Below are 22,495 nucleotides of genomic sequence, written 5' to 3' on the forward strand. Positions count from 1 at the left end.
GCGGCGGTTCGTGGATTTCCGTTTGGGAGTTTGAGTCCGTTCACGTATCCCGGTCGTGAGATTACCGCTTCCCCTGGTTATGGTTCACGGATTAAAATTTATGTGAACGGAGAATTGATATGGTGAGAGGGGAAGGTGAACTAAACGGCGGTTTTACTTACAGACACTAGGGGTGTCCTAACAGGCATAAATCACATAACATTCCTAAATTGTTTGGAATAATGTGCTTTAAAACATCAGGTATGATGTTGTATCGATCAGGTAGTGTAAGAGTTACGCCCGCTTCACAGTGACAGACCAAACTCCCCATTTAACGCACCGCAAACAACCGCAAACAGTCCATTTGCACAAGGTTGGATACCAAGCTAGCTATGTCCCGTTCCTTGTCCTCACTGATGTCATTGAAGGTCTCTTCCTCCACTCAGCCACGTACAACACCAAGGGTCCCCAAAAGGTGACAACAAGCCCCCTGGGACGCCTGCTGTGTTTGGTCTTCCACCTCCTCAAAGCCACCTTCCTCCTCTGACTCCTCTTCTTCAGACTCCTCTCTCTGCGTTGCCTCTCTCTGCGTTATTATAAGGTGTATTAAGTAGTACTATTCCTATCGATTTTAGGAACCGGGAGATGGAAAAAGATGCTTGGTCGGTCCTCCTACTTCAAATTTGGGGCACTGCGCGTGCAATCTAATGTGCCACAAGTTAGGAGTGGTGTGTTAAGTAGTACTATTCTTATCAGTTTAATCCCTGTTACGTCCCCTATCAGGCGACATGTATATGGCATCGATTTTAGGAACCGGGAGATGGAAAAAGATGCTTGGTCGGTCCTCCTACTTCAAATTTGGGGCACTGCGCGTGCAATCTAACGTGCCACCAGATAGGAGTGGTGTGTTAAGTAGTACTATTCCTATCAGTTTAATCCCTGTTACATCCCCTATCAGGGGATGTGTATATGGCATCGATTTTAGGAACCGGGAAATGGAAAAAGATGCTTGGTCGGTCCTCCTACTTCAAATTTGGGGCACTGCGCGTGCAATCTAATGTGCCACCAGATAGGAGTGGTGTGTTAAGTAGTACTATTCTTATCAGTTTAATCCCAATGTCACGACTACTAGTGTGGCCCAGCACGCAGAAACTATGTAAACATATACATAGGCAAGAAAAGGAAAATAAAAGGACAGAGCGTAAACCGGACCTTAGAATGGCCGGACTAATACGCTAGAGACAGAGAATGGTCAAAGGGAAAGCCGAGGTCAAGGAAGCCAGAAAATACACAATACCGTTTACACAAGCCAAGTCAGGGAAACCAGAATTCAGAATAACCAGGGAAAAGCCAAGATCAGGATACCAGGAAATCAGATTCACAATGATAAAGCACTCTCAGGAAACCAGGAACAGGAAACCACGACATGGCAAGGTACTGGGGTGAACTAGGGATTTAAATATCACGCGGCGGGCCGGCAGCCGCGACACCCTGTTACGTCCCCCTCATCAGGCCTTTTTTAGTCAAATGTATCGCCCACTGTCAGTCCCTTCGGGATCCATCCCTCATTCATCTTAATAAAGGTGAGGTAATCTTGACTTTTTTTTACCTAGGCGACTTCTCTTCTCAGTGACAATACCTCCTGCTGCACTGAAGGTCCTTTCTGACAGGACACTTGAAGTGGGGCAGGCCAGAAGTTCTATTGCAAATTGGGATAGCTCAGGCCACAGGTCAAGCCTGCACACCCAGTAGTCAAGGGGTTCATCGCTTCTCAGAGTGTAGATATCTGCAGTTAAGGCGAGGTAGTCTGCTACCTGTCGGTCGAGTCGTTCTCTGAGGGTGGACCCTGAAGGTCTGTGGTGATGCGTAGGACTTAAAAAAGCTCCGCATGTCCTCCATCAACAACACGTCTGTAAAGCGTCCTGTCCTTGCCGGCGTGGTCGTGGGAGGAGGAGGATTACTTTCACCACTTCCCCTGTTAGATTCCCGTTGTGCTGTGACATCACCCTTATACGCTGTGTAAAGCATACTTTTTAATTGATTTTGGAACTGCTGCATCCTTTCCGACTTGCCGTAATTCGGTAACATTTCAGGCACTTTCTGCTGATACCGGTGGTCTAGTAGCGTGGACACCCAGTACAGGTCGTTCTCCTTCAGCCTTTTTATATGAGGGTCCCTCAACAGGCACAATAGCATGAAAGACCCCATTTGCACAAGGTTGGATGCCGAGCTACTCATGTCCTGTTCCTCATCCTTAGTGATCTCACTGAAGGTATGTTCTTCACCCCAGCCACGTACAACACCACGGGTACCAGATAGGTGACAACGAGCACCCTGGGATGCCTGTTGTGGTTGGTCTTCCTCCTCCTCCTCAAAGCCACATTCCTCCTCTGACTCCTCTTCCTCACAATCCTCTTCCAGCGTTGCCGCAGGTCCAGCAAGCGATGCTGATAAGGCTGTTTCTGGTGGTGATGGTGACCACAACTCTTCCTCTTCACGGTCACATACGGCCTGATCCAGCACTCTTCACATGGCACGCTCCAGGAAGAAAACAAATGGTATGATGTCGCTGATGGTGCCTTCGGTGCGACTGACTAGGTTTGTCACCTCCTCAAAAGGACGCATGAGCCTACAGGCATTGCGCATGAGCGTCCAGTAACGTGGCAAAAAAATTCCCAGCTCCACAGAGGCTGTCCTAGCACCCGGGTCATACAAATACTCGTTAACAGCTTTTTCTTGTTGGAGCAGGCGGTCGAACATTAGGAGTGTTGAATTCCAACGTGTCGGGCTGTCGTAAATCAAGCACCTCACTGGCATGTTTTTTCGCCGCTGGATATCTGAAAAGTGCGCCATGGGCGTGTAGGAATGCCTGAAATGGCCACACACCTTCCTGGCCTGCTTAAGGACGTCCTGTAAGCCTTGGTACTTATGCACAAAGCGTTATACGATCAGATTACACACATGTGCCATGCACGGCACATGTGTCAACTTGCCCAAATGCAATGCCGCCAACAAATTTCTTCCGTTGTCACAAACCACTTTGCCGATCTCCAGTTGGTGCGGAGTCAGCCACTGATCCACCTGTGCGTTCAGGGCGGACAGGAGTGCTGGTCCGGTGTGATTCTCTGCTTTCAGGCAAGTCAACCTCAAGACGGCGTGACACTGCCGTATCCAGGATGTGGAATAGTACCTGGGGAGCTGGGGGGGTGCCGTTGATGTGGAGCAAGACGCAGCAGCAGAAGAGGACTCAGCCGAGGAGGTTATGGAAGAGGATGGAGTAGGAGGAGTAGAGGAGGTGGCAGCAGGCCTGCCTGCAAGTCGTGGCGGTGTCACCAACTCCTCTGCAGAGCCACGCATTCCATGCTTGGCAGCCGTCAGCAGGTTTACCCAATGCGCATTGTAGGTGATATACCTGCCCTGACCATGCTTTGCAGACCAGGTATCAGTGGTCAGATGGACCCTTGCCCCAACACTGTGTGCCAGACATGCCATTACTTCCTTTTGCACAATCGAGTACAGGTTGGGGATTGCCTTTTGTGAAAATAAATTTCGGCCGGGTACCTTCCACTGCGGTGTCCCAATAGCTACAAATTTTTTGAACGCCTCAGACTCCACCAGCTTGTATGGTAAAAGCTGGCGGGCTAATAGTACAGACAAGCCAGCTGTCAGATGCCGGGCAAGGGGGTGACTTTCTGACATTGGCTTCTTACTCTCAAACATGTCCTTGACAGACACCTGACTGTGGGCAGATGAGCAGGCCTGACACATAGACGCTTTGAGACAACTAACTGCTATTCAATCTATAACAGTGAAAAAAGTTTTTTGGTTTTAAATGCACGCTATTGTGACACCAGATATAAGTGGCAAAGTACACTGGCAGAGGTCTGCAGAGCACACGCTGAAGGAGGCCTGACACCCGCTTTAAGGACACTGACTTCTATCAGCTTACACTGAAAAACTTTTTTTCTTTGTAAAAGCACGCTATAGAGACAACAGAAATAAGTGGCAACTGGCAAAGTACACTGGCAGAGGTCTGCAGAGCACACGCTGAAGGAGGCCTGACACCCACTTTAAGGACACTGACTGCTATTAGTTTACACTGAAAAACTTTTTTTCTTTGTAAAAGCACAATATAGAGACACCAGATATGAGTGGCAACTGGCAAAGTACACTGGCAGAGGTCTGCAGAGCACACGCTGAAGGACGCCTGACACCCGCTTTAAGGACTCTGACTGCTATTAGCTTACACTGAAAAACTTTTTTTCTTTGTAAAAGCGCCCTATACAGACACCAGATATGAGTGGCAAAGTACACAGGCAGAGGTCTGCAGAGCACACACTGAAGGAGGCCTGACACCCGCTTTAAGGACACTGACTGCTATTAGCTTACACTGAAAAAAAAAATTTCTTTGTAAAAGCACGCTATAGAGACACCAGATATGAGTGGCAAAGTACACAGGCAGAGGTCTGCAGAGCACACGCTGAAGGAGGCCTGACACCCGCTTTAAGGACACTGACTTCTATCAGCTTACACTGAAAAACTTTTTTTCTTTGTAAAAGCACGCTATAGAGACACCAGATATGAGTGGCAAAGTACACGGGCAGAGGTCTGCAGAGCACACGCTGAAGGAGGCCTGACACCCGCTTTAAGGACACTGACTGCTATTAGCTTACACTGAAATACTTTTTTTCTTTGTAAAAGCACGCTATATAGACACCATATATGAGTGGCAACTGGCAAAGTACACTGGCAGGGGTCTGCAGATCACACGCTGAAGGAGGCCTGACACCCACTTTAAGGACACTGACTGCTATTAGCTTACACTGAAAAACGTTTTTTTCTTTGTAAAAGCACGCTATAGAGACACCAGATATGAGTGGCAACTGGCAAAGTACACTGGCAGAGGTCTGCAGAGCACACACTGAAGGAGGCCTGACACCCGCTTTAAGGACACTGACTGCTATTAGCTTACACTGAAAAACGTTTTTTTCTTTGTAAAAGCACGCTATAGAGACACCAGATATGAGTGGCAACTGGCAAAGTACACTGGCAGAGGTCTGCAGAGCACACACTGAAGGAGGCCTGACACCCGCTTTAAGGACACTGACTGCTATTAGCTTACACTGAAAAACTTTTTTTCTTTGTAAAAGCACGCTATAGAGACACCAGATATGAGTGGCAAAGTACACGGGCAGAGGTTTGCAGAGCACACGCTGAGGAGGCCTGACACCCGCTTTAAGGACACTGACTGCTATTAGCTAACACTGAAAAACTTTTTTTCTTTGTAAAAGCACGCTATAGAGACACCAGATATGAGTGGCAACTGGCAAAGTACACTGGCAGAGGTCTGCAGAGCACACGCTGAAGGAGGCCTGACACCCACTTTAAGGACACTGACTGCTATTAGTTTACACTGAAAAACTTTTTTTCTTTGTAAAAGCACGCTATATAGACACCAGATATGAGTGGCAACTGGCAAAGTACACTGGCAGAGGTCTGCAGAGCACACGCTGAAGGAGGCCTGACACCCGCTTTAAGGACACTGACTGCTATTAGCTTACACTGAAAAACTTTTTTTCTTTGTAAAAGCGCGCTATACAGACACCAGATATGAGTGGCAAAGTACACAGGCAGAGGTCTGCAGAGCACACACTGAAGGAGGCCTGACACCCGCTTTAAGGACACTGACTGCTATCAGCTTACACTGAAAAACTTTTTTTCTTTGTAAAAAGCACGCTATAGAGACCACCAGATATGAGTGGCAACTGGCAAAGTACACAGGCAGAGGTCTGCAGAGCACACGCTGAAGGAGGCCTGACACCCGCTTTAAGGACACTGACTGCTATTAGGTTACATTGAAAAACTTTTTTCTTTGTAAAAGTACGCTATAGAGACACCAGATATGAGTGGCAAAGTACACGGGCAGAGGTCTGCAGAGCACACGCTGAAGGAGGCCTGACACCCGCTTTAAGGACACTGACTGCTATTAGGTTACACTGAAAAACTTGTTTTCTTTGTAAAAGCACGCTATAGAGACACCAGATATGAGTGGCAACTGGCAAAGTACACTGGCAGAGGTCTGCAGAGCACACGCTGAAGGAGGCCTGACACCCAGACGCTTGCAGACAAGTAACTGCTATTCAATCTATTACAGTGAAAAAAAAATTTTTCTTTTTAAATGTCAAGCTTAAGCTATTGTGACACCAGATATGAGTGGTGGCACTGACTGGGCAAATGGGCACAGTATCCACTGTGAGCCTGACACAGAAGCTGGCAGGCAGGCAACTGCAATTACATTACACAGAAAAAAAAAAAGCAGACTGATGTTCTAGCCCTAAAAAGGGCTTTTTGGGGTGCTGTCCTTACAGCAGAGATCAGATGAGTCCTTCAGGACTGTAGTGGACACTGAATACCCTAGCCTAGCTATCAATTTCCCTATCTAATGAGCAGCAGCTACACTTTCCCTCCTCTCACTAAGCATGCAGCTTCAGAATGAATCTAAAATGGATGCTGGGAGGGAGGTTGGAGGGTCTGGAAGGGAGGGTCTGCTAATTTGCTGGAATGTGTCTGCTGACCGTGAGGCACAGGGTGAAAGTTTGCTCAATGATGACGAATAGGGTGCGGATCGAACCGCGCATGTGTTCGCCCGTGGCGGCGAACGCGAATAGGCTATGTTCGCCGGGAACTATTCGCCAGCGAACAGTTCGGTACATCACTATCAGGGACCGAAAACCCTCCACTCTGCCTGAAGCTGCCCGTCTGGCAGATGAGTATACTGACGCCCGCAAACTGGACAATGCAGTAGCTAAAGTCCCTACCAGAGTGGAGTATAGACCGGAAGCACCTCCAGGCAGCAACGTGTACCAAACCCCGGCGCAACGCATCCCAACAATACCGCCAGTTACCAACTATTCCCAGCCATCCCGATTCAACGCTCAGGAGTAATCGCAACCCATCAGGTGTTACGGGTAAACAGTTAGGGCACAAACGACCAGAGTGCCCGCTGAACACCACCAACCAGGCACAGTCGTGGAGAAGACCAGCAGGCGGGAATCAACATCCTTCTCAGCCTGCTGTTAACTGTGTCGTGCAGGAGGAATTTTGGGGCATATTACACGAGGCCGACTCTGTCCAAGCAGCTCATCAGGACAACCGTCAGCAACACTGACAGACTGTTAAGCTGAATGGCAAGGTGGTGAGCGGATTAAGAGATACCGGAGCCACTATGACTCTGCTCCAAAAGAACTTTGTCTCAGAACACCAACATACCGGGGACACTGTGGCAGTGGGGGTAGCAGGAGGCGCCGTGTTCCGTCTACCTGTTGCCCGGGTTCATCTGGATTGGGTAGTGGGGGTTATGAAAGACTTACCCGCTGATGTCCTCCTTGGGAACGATTTAGCCCCTTTGGTGTCTGCCTATGCCCCGATGGGCCCAGCTGACATGAACCCTGTGACTACTCGTGCTCAGACCCATGCTACTGGAACCAGCCCACCTGCTGATGAGACCCAGGTAAGACCCGACTCCCCGACGGGTACTTTAGACCAGGCCCCTTGTAGCTGGGATTCCCCAGAAGTACAGGGATAGAGCAGATGCTGGAGAGGAAGGAATAGATGGGTAACGGTATGAGTGGGTGGGGGACAGGTTGTATAGAATCCCTAAACCTTCCCAGAAAAGTGTTGCCCCTCTACCGAATCGACAGCTGGTGGTGCCCGCGAAATACCGGCAGGGGATTCTGCGGATCGGGCATGATGTTCCATTAGCTGGACATTTAGGGTCCTGCCGCACAGCTTATAGGATCACTCAGAATTTCTTCTGGCCCAATTTTAATCAGGCTGTACGGGTATACTGTAGTACGTGTGACACATGTCAACGGGTAGGAAAGCGGGGGGACCACCCTAAGGCTAAGCTATTGTCGATGCCTATTATAGGGGAGCCCTTTTCCCACATAGCTGTTGACATTGTGGGTCCACTTGCCAGGGCTAGTCCATCAGGTAAGAAGTATATTCTTACCGTGGTGGACTATGCCACTCGCTATCCAGAGGCAGTAACGCTGTCTAATATAGAGGCAGAGACGGTTGCTGATGCCCTGGTTAGAATTTTTACTAGGGTCGGGTTCCCTCAGGAGATCCTCTCCGACCAGGGAACCCAATTCACCGCTGTGCTCACCCAGCAGCTGTGGAAGGTGTGCGGCATTAAACCGCTGCTTAGCTCACCCTACCACCCACAGACTAACGGTCTCTGCGAGCGCTTTAACGGCACCCTCAAGCAAATGCTGAGGACCTTTACAGACACTTGCAGAGACTGGGAGAGGTTCCTGTCTCATCTGTTACTTTCCTACAGAGAGGTGCCCCAGGAATCTACTGGGTTCTCCCCCTTTGAGCTGCTCTATGGGATCTCATTAGAGGCCACTGGGAGGGGGAGACAGAGCAGGAGGGGACCCCCATAGTACCGTATGTCCTGGAACTCCGGGACCGCATGGAGAAACTGTCTCTGATGGTAAGAGAGAATCTCCAGGCAGCTCAGGGGAGGCAGAAGAGATGGTACGATCGGGGTGCCCGACAGCGAGTCTTCCAGGTTGGGCAGAAGGTATTGGTGCTCAAACCTGTGAAGGCAAACAAGATGCAAGCATCTTGGCAGGGCCCGTATAAGGTATTAGCTCAGATCTGCGATACTACTTACCTCATAGCCAGCTGTACAGATGAGAGGATCCAGCGATCCTTTCATGTGAACATGCTGAAAGAGTATCAGGAGAGAATGTTGCTGCAGTGTGTGCCCCTGCCACCGATGACCCTGAGAATCTACCCCTTCCCGATTTACTAGAGAGGGGCCCCAGACTGACCTTACTAACCTTGTACAGCTAAGGGAAAGGTTAAATCCTACAGAAAGGTTACAGGCAAAGCAGCTATTGTGGAAGAAGCAGGTGACGTTGTCCCAAGAGCCAGGATATACTACCCTAGCTGTACATAAGGTAGATACCCCTGGACAGAACCCCCTGCGACAGCCCCCCTATCATATCCCTGAAGCAGTCCGAGAAGTAATGCGGAAGGAGATACAGGAGATGACCCAGCTTGGGGTCATCGAACACTCCGACAGCCCTTGGGCCTTGCCTGTAGTTCTGGTACCCAAGAAAGACGGGACCACCTGGTTCTCTGTGGACTACAGGCGACTCAACGAGCGGACCACCACTGACGCCTACCCGATTCCTCGGGTAGACAAATTATTAGATCGTATTGCCAGGGGACGCTATCTGACCACCATAGACCTGTGTAAGGGCTACTGGCAGATACCTCTGGCCGAGGATGCTATCCCCAAGTCGGCCTTCGTCACCCCGTTTGGCCTGTACCAATTTAAGGTCATGCCTTTCGGGATGAAGAATGCTCCGGCTACCTTCCAGCGGATGGTGGATAGACTCCTTGAATTTGCCTGTGCATACCTGGATGACATTGCGATCTACAGTGGGTCCTGGGAAGAACACCTGGTTCACGTAGGGGTAGTGCTGGATAAAATTCGGGGCGCTGGCCTGACATTGAAGCCAGAAAAGTGCCATCTAGGTATGGCTGAAGTGCAGTACCTGGGTCACAGAGTGGGGTGTGGAAGCCAGAGACCGGAGCCATCTAAGGTTGAGGCGGTGGCTAAATGGCCCACACCTATCACTAAGACCCAGGTGCTAGCCTTCTTGGGGACGGCAGGGTATTACCGACGTTTTGTCCCTGACTATAGTACTATCGCCAAGCCCATGACGGACCTGACTAAGAAGAACCTCCCTAAGCAGGTCCTGTGGTCTCCAGCTTGTGAAGCCACGTTTCAGGCACTGAAGCAGGCTCTCGTGAATGCTCCTATATTGGCTGCCCCAGTCCCTAACAAACGCTTTCTCGTCCATACAGATGCTTCCATGTATGGACTGGGGGCTGTGCTAGGCCAAGTCGGGGACAATAGAGGAGAGCACCCTGTCGCATACCTCAGCCGAAAGTTACTACCCCAGGAAGTGAGTTATGCGGCAGTGGAAAAAGAATGTTTGGCCCTGGTCTGGGCACTGACCAGTTGAGCCCCTACTTATACGGACAGGAGTTTTCCCTTATAACAGACCACAATCCCCTTGTCTGGCTTAACCGGGTCTCAGGAGACAATGGCAGACTGCTGCGGTGGAGTTTAGCTTTACAACCGTATAACTTCACCATCAGCTACCGACCCGGTAAGCAGAACGGGAATGCAGATGGATTGTCCCGGCAAACTGACATCCCTACCACCTCCTAGTCCGGTCATCCCCAAGTTGACCCGCCAAAGGGTCAAGCCAGGTCTGCCGAAGTGTCCCACAAGAGGGGAGCCGTGTGACAGACCCATCTGTATAACCAAGGATTGCTGGTTCGTCTGTTTGCCCCTTTTTCGTCTGTTTGCCTGTCCGTATACCCCTGTTCGTTTATTCCCTGTAAAAAACGACTAAAACTACCAAACGGACGGCCACCTGGGAGAGAAGTGTGCTGCTGGTTAACCTCTTGGCCCCCATTAGAACGTTGTGGTTAACCACAGACACCTCTCCATTCTAACCGTATTTCGGGTGGTCGTCGTTCGTATGTCGACCAGCAGGCGGCGGCCATTTTACATCACACGAAAGACCAGCAGTGTTCGGCCCAGATTCTATGGAACTAAAAGCGGACACTTTTTCTGCCGAACACCGCTCAAAGTACCGACCGCCCCTTCTCAGTCAACAAGGCATACGAATACCGCTTGTTCGGGAGTTTTGGATTGCACGGATGACCGTAACCCAGATAGCCGTCCCATGGAGTCATTCGCATACCGAAAGACTGTAAGAGACTTTGACTCCATGGCGATTGAACTATACGTATGGGATCTGAGCGCTATTCGCTAATATTATGCACTCAGATCCAGGCTATCTGGGGATATGTTGCACGAATGTAATATGTTCGGTATTTATAAAGTTATGCAATTCTACACGGTTTTCATGCATAATTTAAAATGGCGATTTGCCTCTGTCCTGAAGATAATTGAATTACTTCATGATTATCTTCAGGGCAGAGGGGAGGAAACCAGAATGCATTGTGGAAATATTTTGTGCCTGTATGTCTGAAAGTGCCATATGTCTGTCTGCCATTACAGTCTCCCATTTGGTCCCCTAGGGGAGTGTCCACTAGGGGAGTGTCCACCTGCATAAATACAGGCGGGTAGCCCACAGTAAAGCCAGTTCTTGTTTTACGCTCAATGCGGAGCTTGGTCTTGTTATTGGAGGGGATATTTACTACACGGCTAGAGACTGATTATTGGAAACGTAAGCCGCTCGGATGTTATATTTATTCGGCAGTTAGCGGCGGTTCGTGGATTTCCGTTTGGGAGTTTGAGTCCGTTCACGTATCCCGGTCGTGAGATTACCGCTTCCCCTGGTTATGGTTCACGGATTAAAATTTATGTGAACGGAGAATTGATATGGTGAGAGGGGAAGGTGAACTAAACGGCGGTTTTACTTACAGACACTAGGGGTGTCCTAACAGGCATAAATCACATAACATTCCTAAATTGTTTGGAATAATGTGCTTTAAAACATCAGGTATGATGTTGTATCGATCAGGTAGTGTAAGAGTTACGCCCGCTTCACAGTGACAGACCAAACTCCCCATTTAACGCACCGCAAACAACCGCAAACAGTCCATTTGCACAAGGTTGGATACCAAGCTAGCTATGTCCCGTTCCTTGTCCTCACTGATGTCATTGAAGGTCTCTTCCTCCACTCAGCCACGTACAACACCAAGGGTCCCCAAAAGGTGACAACAAGCCCCCTGGGACGCCTGCTGTGTTTGGTCTTCCACCTCCTCAAAGCCACCTTCCTCCTCTGACTCCTCTTCTTCAGACTCCTCTCTCTGCGTTGCCTCTCTCTGCGTTATTATAAGGTGTATTAAGTAGTACTATTCCTATCGATTTTAGGAACCGGGAGATGGAAAAAGATGCTTGGTCGGTCCTCCTACTTCAAATTTGGGGCACTGCGCGTGCAATCTAATGTGCCACAAGTTAGGAGTGGTGTGTTAAGTAGTACTATTCTTATCAGTTTAATCCCTGTTACGTCCCCTATCAGGCGACATGTATATGGCATCGATTTTAGGAACCGGGAGATGGAAAAAGATGCTTGGTCGGTCCTCCTACTTCAAATTTGGGGCACTGCGCGTGCAATCTAACGTGCCACCAGATAGGAGTGGTGTGTTAAGTAGTACTATTCCTATCAGTTTAATCCCTGTTACATCCCCTATCAGGGGATGTGTATATGGCATCGATTTTAGGAACCGGGAAATGGAAAAAGATGCTTGGTCGGTCCTCCTACTTCAAATTTGGGGCACTGCGCGTGCAATCTAATGTGCCACCAGATAGGAGTGGTGTGTTAAGTAGTACTATTCTTATCAGTTTAATCCCAATGTCACGACTACTAGTGTGGCCCAGCACGCAGAAACTATGTAAACATATACATAGGCAAGAAAAGGAAAATAAAAGGACAGAGCGTAAACCGGACCTTAGAATGGCCGGACTAATACGCTAGAGACAGAGAATGGTCAAAGGGAAAGCCGAGGTCAAGGAAGCCAGAAAATACACAATACCGTTTACACAAGCCAAGTCAGGGAAACCAGAATTCAGAATAACCAGGGAAAAGCCAAGATCAGGATACCAGGAAATCAGATTCACAATGATAAAGCACTCTCAGGAAACCAGGAACAGGAAACCACGACATGGCAAGGTACTGGGGTGAACTAGGGATTTAAATATCACGCGGCGGGCCGGCAGCCGCGACACCCTGTTACGTCCCCCTCATCAGGCCTTTTTTAGTCAAATGTATCGCCCACTGTCAGTCCCTTCGGGATCCATCCCTCATTCATCTTAATAAAGGTGAGGTAATCTTGACTTTTTTTTACCTAGGCGACTTCTCTTCTCAGTGACAATACCTCCTGCTGCACTGAAGGTCCTTTCTGACAGGACACTTGAAGTGGGGCAGGCCAGAAGTTCTATTGCAAATTGGGATAGCTCAGGCCACAGGTCAAGCCTGCACACCCAGTAGTCAAGGGGTTCATCGCTTCTCAGAGTGTAGATATCTGCAGTTAAGGCGAGGTAGTCTGCTACCTGTCGGTCGAGTCGTTCTCTGAGGGTGGACCCTGAAGGTCTGTGGTGATGCGTAGGACTTAAAAAAGCTCCGCATGTCCTCCATCAACAACACGTCTGTAAAGCGTCCTGTCCTTGCCGGCGTGGTCGTGGGAGGAGGAGGATTACTTTCACCACTTCCCCTGTTAGATTCCCGTTGTGCTGTGACATCACCCTTATACGCTGTGTAAAGCATACTTTTTAATTGATTTTGGAACTGCTGCATCCTTTCCGACTTGCCGTAATTCGGTAACATTTCAGGCACTTTCTGCTGATACCGGTGGTCTAGTAGCGTGGACACCCAGTACAGGTCGTTCTCCTTCAGCCTTTTTATATGAGGGTCCCTCAACAGGCACAATAGCATGAAAGACCCCATTTGCACAAGGTTGGATGCCGAGCTACTCATGTCCTGTTCCTCATCCTTAGTGATCTCACTGAAGGTATGTTCTTCACCCCAGCCACGTACAACACCACGGGTACCAGATAGGTGACAACGAGCACCCTGGGATGCCTGTTGTGGTTGGTCTTCCTCCTCCTCCTCAAAGCCACATTCCTCCTCTGACTCCTCTTCCTCACAATCCTCTTCCAGCGTTGCCGCAGGTCCAGCAAGCGATGCTGATAAGGCTGTTTCTGGTGGTGATGGTGACCACAACTCTTCCTCTTCACGGTCACATACGGCCTGATCCAGCACTCTTCACATGGCACGCTCCAGGAAGAAAACAAATGGTATGATGTCGCTGATGGTGCCTTCGGTGCGACTGACTAGGTTTGTCACCTCCTCAAAAGGACGCATGAGCCTACAGGCATTGCGCATGAGCGTCCAGTAACGTGGCAAAAAAATTCCCAGCTCCACAGAGGCTGTCCTAGCACCCGGGTCATACAAATACTCGTTAACAGCTTTTTCTTGTTGGAGCAGGCGGTCGAACATTAGGAGTGTTGAATTCCAACGTGTCGGGCTGTCGTAAATCAAGCACCTCACTGGCATGTTTTTTCGCCGCTGGATATCTGAAAAGTGCGCCATGGGCGTGTAGGAATGCCTGAAATGGCCACACACCTTCCTGGCCTGCTTAAGGACGTCCTGTAAGCCTTGGTACTTATGCACAAAGCGTTATACGATCAGATTACACACATGTGCCATGCACGGCACATGTGTCAACTTGCCCAAATGCAATGCCGCCAACAAATTTCTTCCGTTGTCACAAACCACTTTGCCGATCTCCAGTTGGTGCGGAGTCAGCCACTGATCCACCTGTGCGTTCAGGGCGGACAGGAGTGCTGGTCCGGTGTGATTCTCTGCTTTCAGGCAAGTCAACCTCAAGACGGCGTGACACTGCCGTATCCAGGATGTGGAATAGTACCTTGGGAGCTGGGGGGGTGCCGTTGATGTGGAGCAAGACGCAGCAGCAGAAGAGGACTGAGCCGAGGTGGTTATGGAAGAGGATGGAGTAGGAGGAGTAGAGGAGGTGGCAGCAGGCCTGCCTGCAAGTCGTGGCGGTGTCACCAACTCCTCTGCAGAGCCACGCATTCCATGCTTGGCAGCCGTCAGCAGGTTTACCCAATGCGCAGTGTAGGTGATAAATCTCCCTGTTCTTCTCTTCTAGCGGGCACCCACGTGACATCCACAGACGCATCGTCATCATCAACCGCTTCACTTGTATCTGACAACTCAGCAAAGGAAGCAGCAGCTGGTACAACATCATCATCATCATCACACCGTACGTCCATGTGTGTAATGCTGTCTGACTGAGACATATCCCTGTTATCTACATCCTCTGCTTGCACATCACTCATTTATTCCAACTGATGTGTAAATAACTCCTCTGACATACCAAGTGAAGCTGCTGTGGTGCTGGTGTTGGTGGTGGCGGCAGGCGGGCGAGTGGTAACTTGACAGGTGCCCGAAGCTAAGCTGGAGGAGGATGGTGCGTCAAGGTTCCAGCGGAAGCTGTAGAAGATTGGGTGTCCTGTGTTAGCCAGTCAACTATGTCCTCAGAACTTTTCGAGTTCAGGGTACGTGGCCTCTGAACACTGGGCATTATTCTAGGGCCAAAGGGAATCATAGCACCACGACCACGACGGCCCCTGCGGGGTGGCCTGCCTCTGCCTGTCATTTTTTTCGATTAGTGGTACTATGCGTGCAAGCTACTGTGACAACAGATATGAGTGGCACTGCGCAGTGGCAGAAGTTGGCAGAGTAGACGCTGTAGTCCTGACACACACGCTTGCAGACAACTAACTGCTATTCAATCTATTACAGTCAAAAAAAAATTTTTTAAATGTACACTACTGTTACACCAGAAATGAGTTGCACTGGTGTGACACTGTGCCCTGGCAGGCCCTGAAACGCACACACGTGAAGGAAACTGACTGCTATTATATTACAGTCAAAAATGTTTTTGTTTTTTTAAATGCAAGCTATTGTGACACCAGTGAGTGAGTGGTGGCACTGGGCAGGCCCTGAAACGCACACTCGTGAAGGAAACTGACTGCTATTATTTTACAGTCAAAAAAGTTTGTTTTTTTTAAATGCAAGCTATTGTGACACCAGTGTGTGAGTGGTGGCACTGGGCAGGCCCTGAAACGCACACTAGTGAAGGAAACTGACTACTATTATATTACAGTCAAAAAGTTTTTTTTTTTTTTTTAAATCTAAGCTATTATGACACCAGTGAGTGAGTGGTGGCACTGGGCAGGCCCTGAAACGCACAATTGTGAAGGAAACTGACTGCTATTATATTACAGTCCAAAAAGTATTTTTTTTTGTTAATTGCAAGCTATTGTGACACCAGATATGAGTGGTGGCACTGGGCAAGAGGGCACAGTATACGCTGTGAGCCTGACACACACGCTGGCAGACAACTAACTGCTATTCAATCTATTACAGTCAAAATTGTATTTTTTTTTTTAAATGTACACTACTGTTACACCAGATATGAGTTGCACTGGTGTGACACTGTGCCCTGGCAGGCCCTGAAACGCACACACGTGAAGGAAACTGACTGCTATTATATTACAGTCAAAAAAGTTTTGTTTTTTTTAAATGCAAGCTATTGTGACACCAGTGAGTGAGCAGTGGCACTGGGCAGGCCCTGAAACGCACACTAGTGAAGAAAACTGACTGCTATTATATTAAAGTCAAAAAAGTTTTGTTTGTTTTTAAAATGCAAGCTATTGGGACACCAGTGAGTGGGTGGTGGCACTGGGCAGGCCCTGAAACGCACACTAGTGAAGGAAACTGACTGCTATTATATTACAGCCAAAAAAGTTTTGTTTTTTTTAAATGCAAGCTATTGTGACACCAGTGAGTGAGCAGTGGCACTGGGCAGGCCCTGAAACGCACACTAGTGAAGAAAACTGACTGCTATTATATTACAGTCAAAAAAGTTTTGTTTGTTTTTTAAATGCTAGCTATTGTGACACCAGTGAGTGAGTGGTGGCACTGGGCAGGCCCTGAAACGCACACTAGTGAAGGAAACTGACTGCTATTATATTACAGTCAAAAAAGTTTTGTTTGTTTTTTAAATGCAGGCTATTGTGACAACAGTGAGTGTGTGGTGGCACTGGGCAAGTGGGCACAGTATATGCTGTGAGCCTGACACACAGGCTGGCAGGCAGGCAACTGCAATTACATTACACAGAAAAAAAAAGCAGACTGATGTTCTAGCCCTAAAAAGGGCTTTTTGGGGTGCTGTCCTTACAGCAGAGATCAGATGAGTCCTTCAGGTCTGTAGTGGACACTGAATACACTAGCCTAGCTATCAATTTCCCTATCAAATCAGCAGCAGCTACACTGTCCCTCCTCTCACTAAGAATGCAGCTTCACAATGAATGTAAAATGGATGCTGTCCAGTAGGTGGGAGGGTCTGGGAGGGAGGGTCTGCTGCTGATTGACTGGAATGTGTCTGCTGACTGTGAGGTACAGGGTCAAAGTTTACTCAATGATGACGAATAGGGGGCGGACCGAACAGCTCATATGTTCGCCATCCGTGGCGAACGCGAACAAGCGATGTTCGCCAGGAACTATTCGCCAGGGAACCGTTCGGGACATCACTATTTATAAATGATCTTGAAGACAGCATTGAAAGTCATGTTTCAGTGTTTGCAGATGACACAAAACTTTGTAAAATAATACAATGTGAGCAAGATATTACTTTGCTGCAGAGGGATTTAGATAGACTGGAGGACTGGGCACTCAAATGGCAGATGAAATTTAATGTTTAAAAATGCAAAGTTATGCACTTCGGCGTAAAGAATACACAAGCAACGTATACCCTTAATGGAAGCGAATTAGGGATAACAACACACGAAAAGGACTTGGGAATTGTTATAGGCAACAAACTATGCAACAATGTCAATCAGCAGTGGCCAAGGGCAGTAGGGTATTGTCATGCATGAAAAAGGGCATTCATTCTCGGGACGAGAATATCATTTTGCCTCTTTATAAATCACTGGTAAGACCACACATTGAATATGCTGTGCAATTTTGGGCACCTGTTCTAAAGAAGGATATTATGGCACTAGAAAAAGTGCAGAGGCGGGCTACAAAATTAATAAAAGGAATGGAACAGATCAGCTATGAAGAAAGGTTAACAAATTTAAACCTATTTAGTTTAGAAAAACGTCGCCTGAGAGGGGATATGATAACATTATACAAATATATTCGGGGCCAATGCAAACCATTGTGTGGAAATCTATTCACAAACCGGACTTTACATAGGATATGAGGCCATGCGTTTAGACTGGAAGAAAGAAGATTTCGTTTAAGGCAAAGGAAAGGGTTTTTTTTACTGTAAGAACAATCAGGATGTGGAATTCTCTGCCTGAAGAATTGTTTTTATCATAGTCCATACAGATGTTCAAACAGCTACTATATGCATACTTGCAAAAACAGAATATTCAAGGATATAATCTTTCAATGTAGGGTAAAAACTGCTTGATCCAAGGATAAATCTGACTGCCATTCTGGGGTCAAGAAGGATTTTTTTCCCTAGCTTGTTGCTAAATTGTACTTCAAACTGGTTTTTTTTGCCTTCTTTTGGATCAACAGCAAAAAACAAATGTGAGGAAGGCTGAACTTGATGGACGCAAGTCTCTTTTCAGCTATGTAACTATGTAAATTGAATGCAGGGGGAATGATAATATGTGGAGGTGAACCCCACATGCCAGCAGGTACAGACCAGTCTGTGTGTCTATAAGAGCACTCACCGTATCAGGTAGTACTTTATGTGAACTAAGATAAGAAAGTAATTAACATAAAAAAGAAACAATAATAGACAGTGAAAGTTGCAGTCTAGTTGCAAAAGGTATCAGTGCAGTTGCTGGGTTTCCCCCCTGAGCAGTCAGAACAAACGGGCGGACCCAATAAGGGTCCCACGAACTTTGTTGCTGTGGTTTTGGTGGAGGAAGTGGTTCTAGCATCGGTCATCAGCCCAAGTTTCTAAAGGGTGCTTGTAGATTCTGAGGCCTCATAAACCTTTCACATTCCTGAGTCTCTAGGGACAATTAGGTATTGTGAAGTACCACATTGTAGGACACTTTATGGTCGCAAGAATCTCCCAACAGTCCTCCATGGCCTTCGACGGATCTAAAGAAAAAGTATGGTATGGAGACTTGTGATGAACCTCTGCTATAAAAACCAGTCGATCTTGCACATTCTGATAAACAGATGAGAACATCCCTGCTGGCCCCCACAGGAGTTTTTGGTGACATTGGGAATCTGTATCCAGAAGCATAATTCTAGCCTGTTTGGCAGCGATGAAGAGATTCACAAGTATTCTCCTTAAGAAGTGAGGGATTTTAGCAGTCTCCATTGCATCTGTTAGGCCGCGCACTTTCACGTTTTGCCATCTGCTCCTGTCCTCTGTAGCCTCCATGAAGTCTTGAGCCTGAGCTTGGTCATGCTGTAACACCTGCAATTTCTGTTCCAGGCTGGTAAGTCAGACTTCATGGGCAGCAGTGTTCAGTTGAAGATGCACAGACACCCCTCCAATCTCCTCTTTGGAGTTCATCCAGGGGGCCTCTCAAAGTGCCCTCCACCACTGGTGTACCACAAGTAGTTGTGGGAAGAAGGAGATTGCGCCCCTTCACTGTACACTGTTTTATTGTTCCCATATCGTCCAAGGATGCCTTGCTGGATGATCGGGAAGGCCCATCAGTGGGAGACACCATGACAGGTCTCTGCGGGATCTGCGGCCTCAGATATCGGTGGTCAACTGAGGTTTTTCTGGTCAGTACTTTTTATTTTTGCGCCCCATCATACGAAAGATCTTTCCCCCTCCTTTCAGAGTCATAGTTACATAGGCTGAATGGAGACATGTTTCCATCAAGATCAGCCTTCCTCAAATTTGCTTTTTGCTGTTGATCCAAAAGAAGGCAAAAACACCCAGTTTGAAGCACTTCCAATTTTACAACAAACTAGGAATATAATTCCCTCTTGACCCCAGAATGGCAGTCAGATTTTTCCTTGGATCAAGAAGCTATTACCCTACAGTTGAAAAATTATACAATTGAATATTCTGTTTTTACAAGTATGCATCCAGTTGCTGTTTACAAATCTGTACAGAATCTGATAAAACCACTTCTTTAGGCAGATAATTCCATATCCTTAATGTTCTTACAGTAGAAAAAAAAAACATTTCCTTTGCCTTAGACTAAATATTATTTCTTCCAGTCTAAACATGTAACATCGTGTCCTATGCAAAGTCCTATTTGTGAATAGATTTCCACACAATGGTTTGTATTGGCCCTGGATATATTTGTATAATGTTATCATATCCCCTCTGAGGCAACATTTTTCCAAACTAAAGAGGTTTACATTTTTTAACTTTTCTTCATAGCTAAAATGTTCCATTCCTTTTATTAATTTTGTAGCTCGCCTCTGCACTCTTTCTAGTGCCATAATATCCTTCTTTAGAACAGGTTGCCCAAAATTGCACAGCTTATTCAAGATGTGGTCTTACCGGTGATTTATAAAGAGGCATAATGATATTCTCATAACGAGAATTAATGCCCTTTTTCATGCATGACAATATTTTACTGGCCTTAGCCACTGCCTGAGTCACTGGGGTAAGGATATGCTAAAGTAATTAGCAAGATTACACTGCTGGAACAGAGCTCCTCTGAGACATGTCTGCTCAGTATGGCTGCTATTATATATCAACATCAAAATACACTTAGAATGAAATGTGTACAGTTGCCTAAGCCCTTAAGGGGTTAATGAAGCAGTTTTTATGTACAGATCATGCCCCATGCAGTCCCACTGCTCAATTCTCTGCTCTTTTGGACTCAAATTACATTGGTTTCTGCGTATGCATCCGTGGCCACAAATTCCCTGGATGTGACTCAAATAGCCTACATGAAAAAAAATTATTAGTTTTCAATGAGAAGTTAAATTGCTTTAAAAGGTTTATGTTTTGCTCTGAAAATTTAACTGTAATCATAGTTTACAACATTTGATCTTTCTTTACAGGAAGTGTTGAGGAAGGCTGTGCAAGTGACATGCAGGGAGGTTTGACTAGGGCTGCATAAACAAAGTGATTTAACTTCTTAATACAGAGAAATGAGCACTGATACTGCAGGGTATGATCTAGACACCAAAACTGCTTCATTAAGCCCAAGTTATTTTGGTCCATCTAACAGAAAAAGTATTGTATTACTTTCATAGTATTGTGATTTGTATTTGTATTTCAGTGTGTTGTTGTAAATTTACTATAAATTTGCAAAATGTGTTAAGCTATGTTAAGTTCACTACCGTCAACAGTTTCATTAATGAAGATAGGTAATAGAAAATACTGCACAAGTTAGGAGAAACGAAGTTCCATTAGCATTTTTAAAACTAAATAACTAGTTAGTGTCATGGCACATGTGCAAGTGTAGCTTGATGTTTGACGTAGGGTTTGGCTTATAGCTGCAGCAAATGTTGCAATTATCATTAGTCATTTGCCAAAGACAAGAGGCAGTAACACAGGAACTCCTGCGTTATAACCAATGCAGACTATAAGGAACATATCAAACTTAAAGTTTCGCATTAAAGAAATATGGGATAGAAACTAATATGGCAAAATGTAAATTATGAGTACATATAATAAGCTTTTGTTCTGTGTAGAGTGACATTTTTAAAAAGTGTGGATATCATTTGATGTATTTCAAAATATATTAAGGGATTTTCAATATGTTAGTACTCTTTCCTTTACTCGTAATTTATTAAAAGCATGGTAAAGGTCTATAAATATATTTTCACTGTTTTGTGTTTAATTTCTTTTTGAAGCAGAGAAAGATATGGATGATTTTTACCTAAAGAGGAAACATTTAGCAGAGTTAACACGTGGTACCCTCCCTCTTCAAATTATGAAGATGAACTATGATCAAGATGGTTACCTTGAAAAATCACAGACACCAAGACGGGTCATGTCACAGGAACACATTCTCTCAGACAATCATTACACAGTACATCATGACTATACCATACCTAGAGATCGTCTAATCTCCCAAGAGCGTCTTCTATCCAGAGATGTTCTACATTCAAAGGAGCACCTGCTGTCTCCTGAAAGAATACACCCTCGTGGGCCAAAACCATTCCAAGAAATGCGCCTTGGCCACCAGAAAGCCTTGTCCCACACCAATGTCTGTGCTAGTACCCCAGTGCTTGACCGTCACCACATGATCAAAATGAATTCTCACCCTACATCATCCAACTCACCTAGCACCACTTGGGATATAAGCAACCATACAGCCAATCGTCGACAAGCCTTTGCTACTAAGCGTCAAAACACCATTGAGCAGCTTCAGTTCATCCCTGGTCATCTCCCAAGCCAGCACCTGCGCACAGGCAGCAAAAATGAGGTTACAGTTTAAAGGGCATTAATTTAATGCTTCAATTTCCATACTTTTGAAAAAGAGGCAGTTGATTTTTACTCTGTGTTTTTCTTACATTTTTCTTATTGCTTTTTTTTTTTTTTTTTTTTCATCAGCCGCTACTGAAATAAATCAAAGCAAAACATTTTTTCCTGGAATCATAACAACAACCTTTTAAGTTTAAATTTCCTTAATTTGTATAAAACTTTAATTGAATTAGAGTATACAGCTGCCTCCAGTGCCAAGATATTGACGTGGTAAACAATAATTGATGTCAAAAGTTCTTAAGTGACAGAAAAGTTGGCACAAAGCAGATTGGTAACAATGAGCTACATGTTAATGGGGATTTAACCTCGGGAAATCTATATAAACTGAACTTGAAATATCCATTCGAAAAATTTATTGTCAATTAAGAGATACAGAATTGACATGAAAACAACTGGATTTCTGTGTGTTAAGAGAGATATGGTCAAGTTGATTTTTTTTTTTTTTTTTTATTCAAGACATGGAACTGAGAATGAACATTGATGA

General features: G+C 46.4%; 1 protein-coding gene across 2 annotated transcripts in view; it reads left to right on the plus strand.

The window, feature by feature from the left end:
* SHISA7 (shisa family member 7) overlaps positions 1-22,039 on the plus strand; it is a 318,580-nt gene extending 296,541 nt beyond the window's left edge. Inside the window, exon 6 of one of the 2 annotated variants that reach the window (XM_063436001.1) lies at positions 21,378-22,039. In XM_063436001.1, the coding sequence (XP_063292071.1) occupies positions 21,378-21,964 (587 nt within the window). In that variant the 3' untranslated portion in view covers positions 21,965-22,039. The remainder of the gene's footprint in view (positions 1-21,377) is intronic. The other variant, XM_063436002.1, reaches the window with a different exon arrangement.
* Positions 22,040-22,495: the final 456 nt, after the last annotated feature.

This window comes from Pelobates fuscus, chromosome 11 (assembly GCF_036172605.1).
Source record: "Pelobates fuscus isolate aPelFus1 chromosome 11, aPelFus1.pri, whole genome shotgun sequence".
NCBI classification, from domain to species: domain Eukaryota; kingdom Metazoa; phylum Chordata; class Amphibia; order Anura; family Pelobatidae; genus Pelobates; species Pelobates fuscus.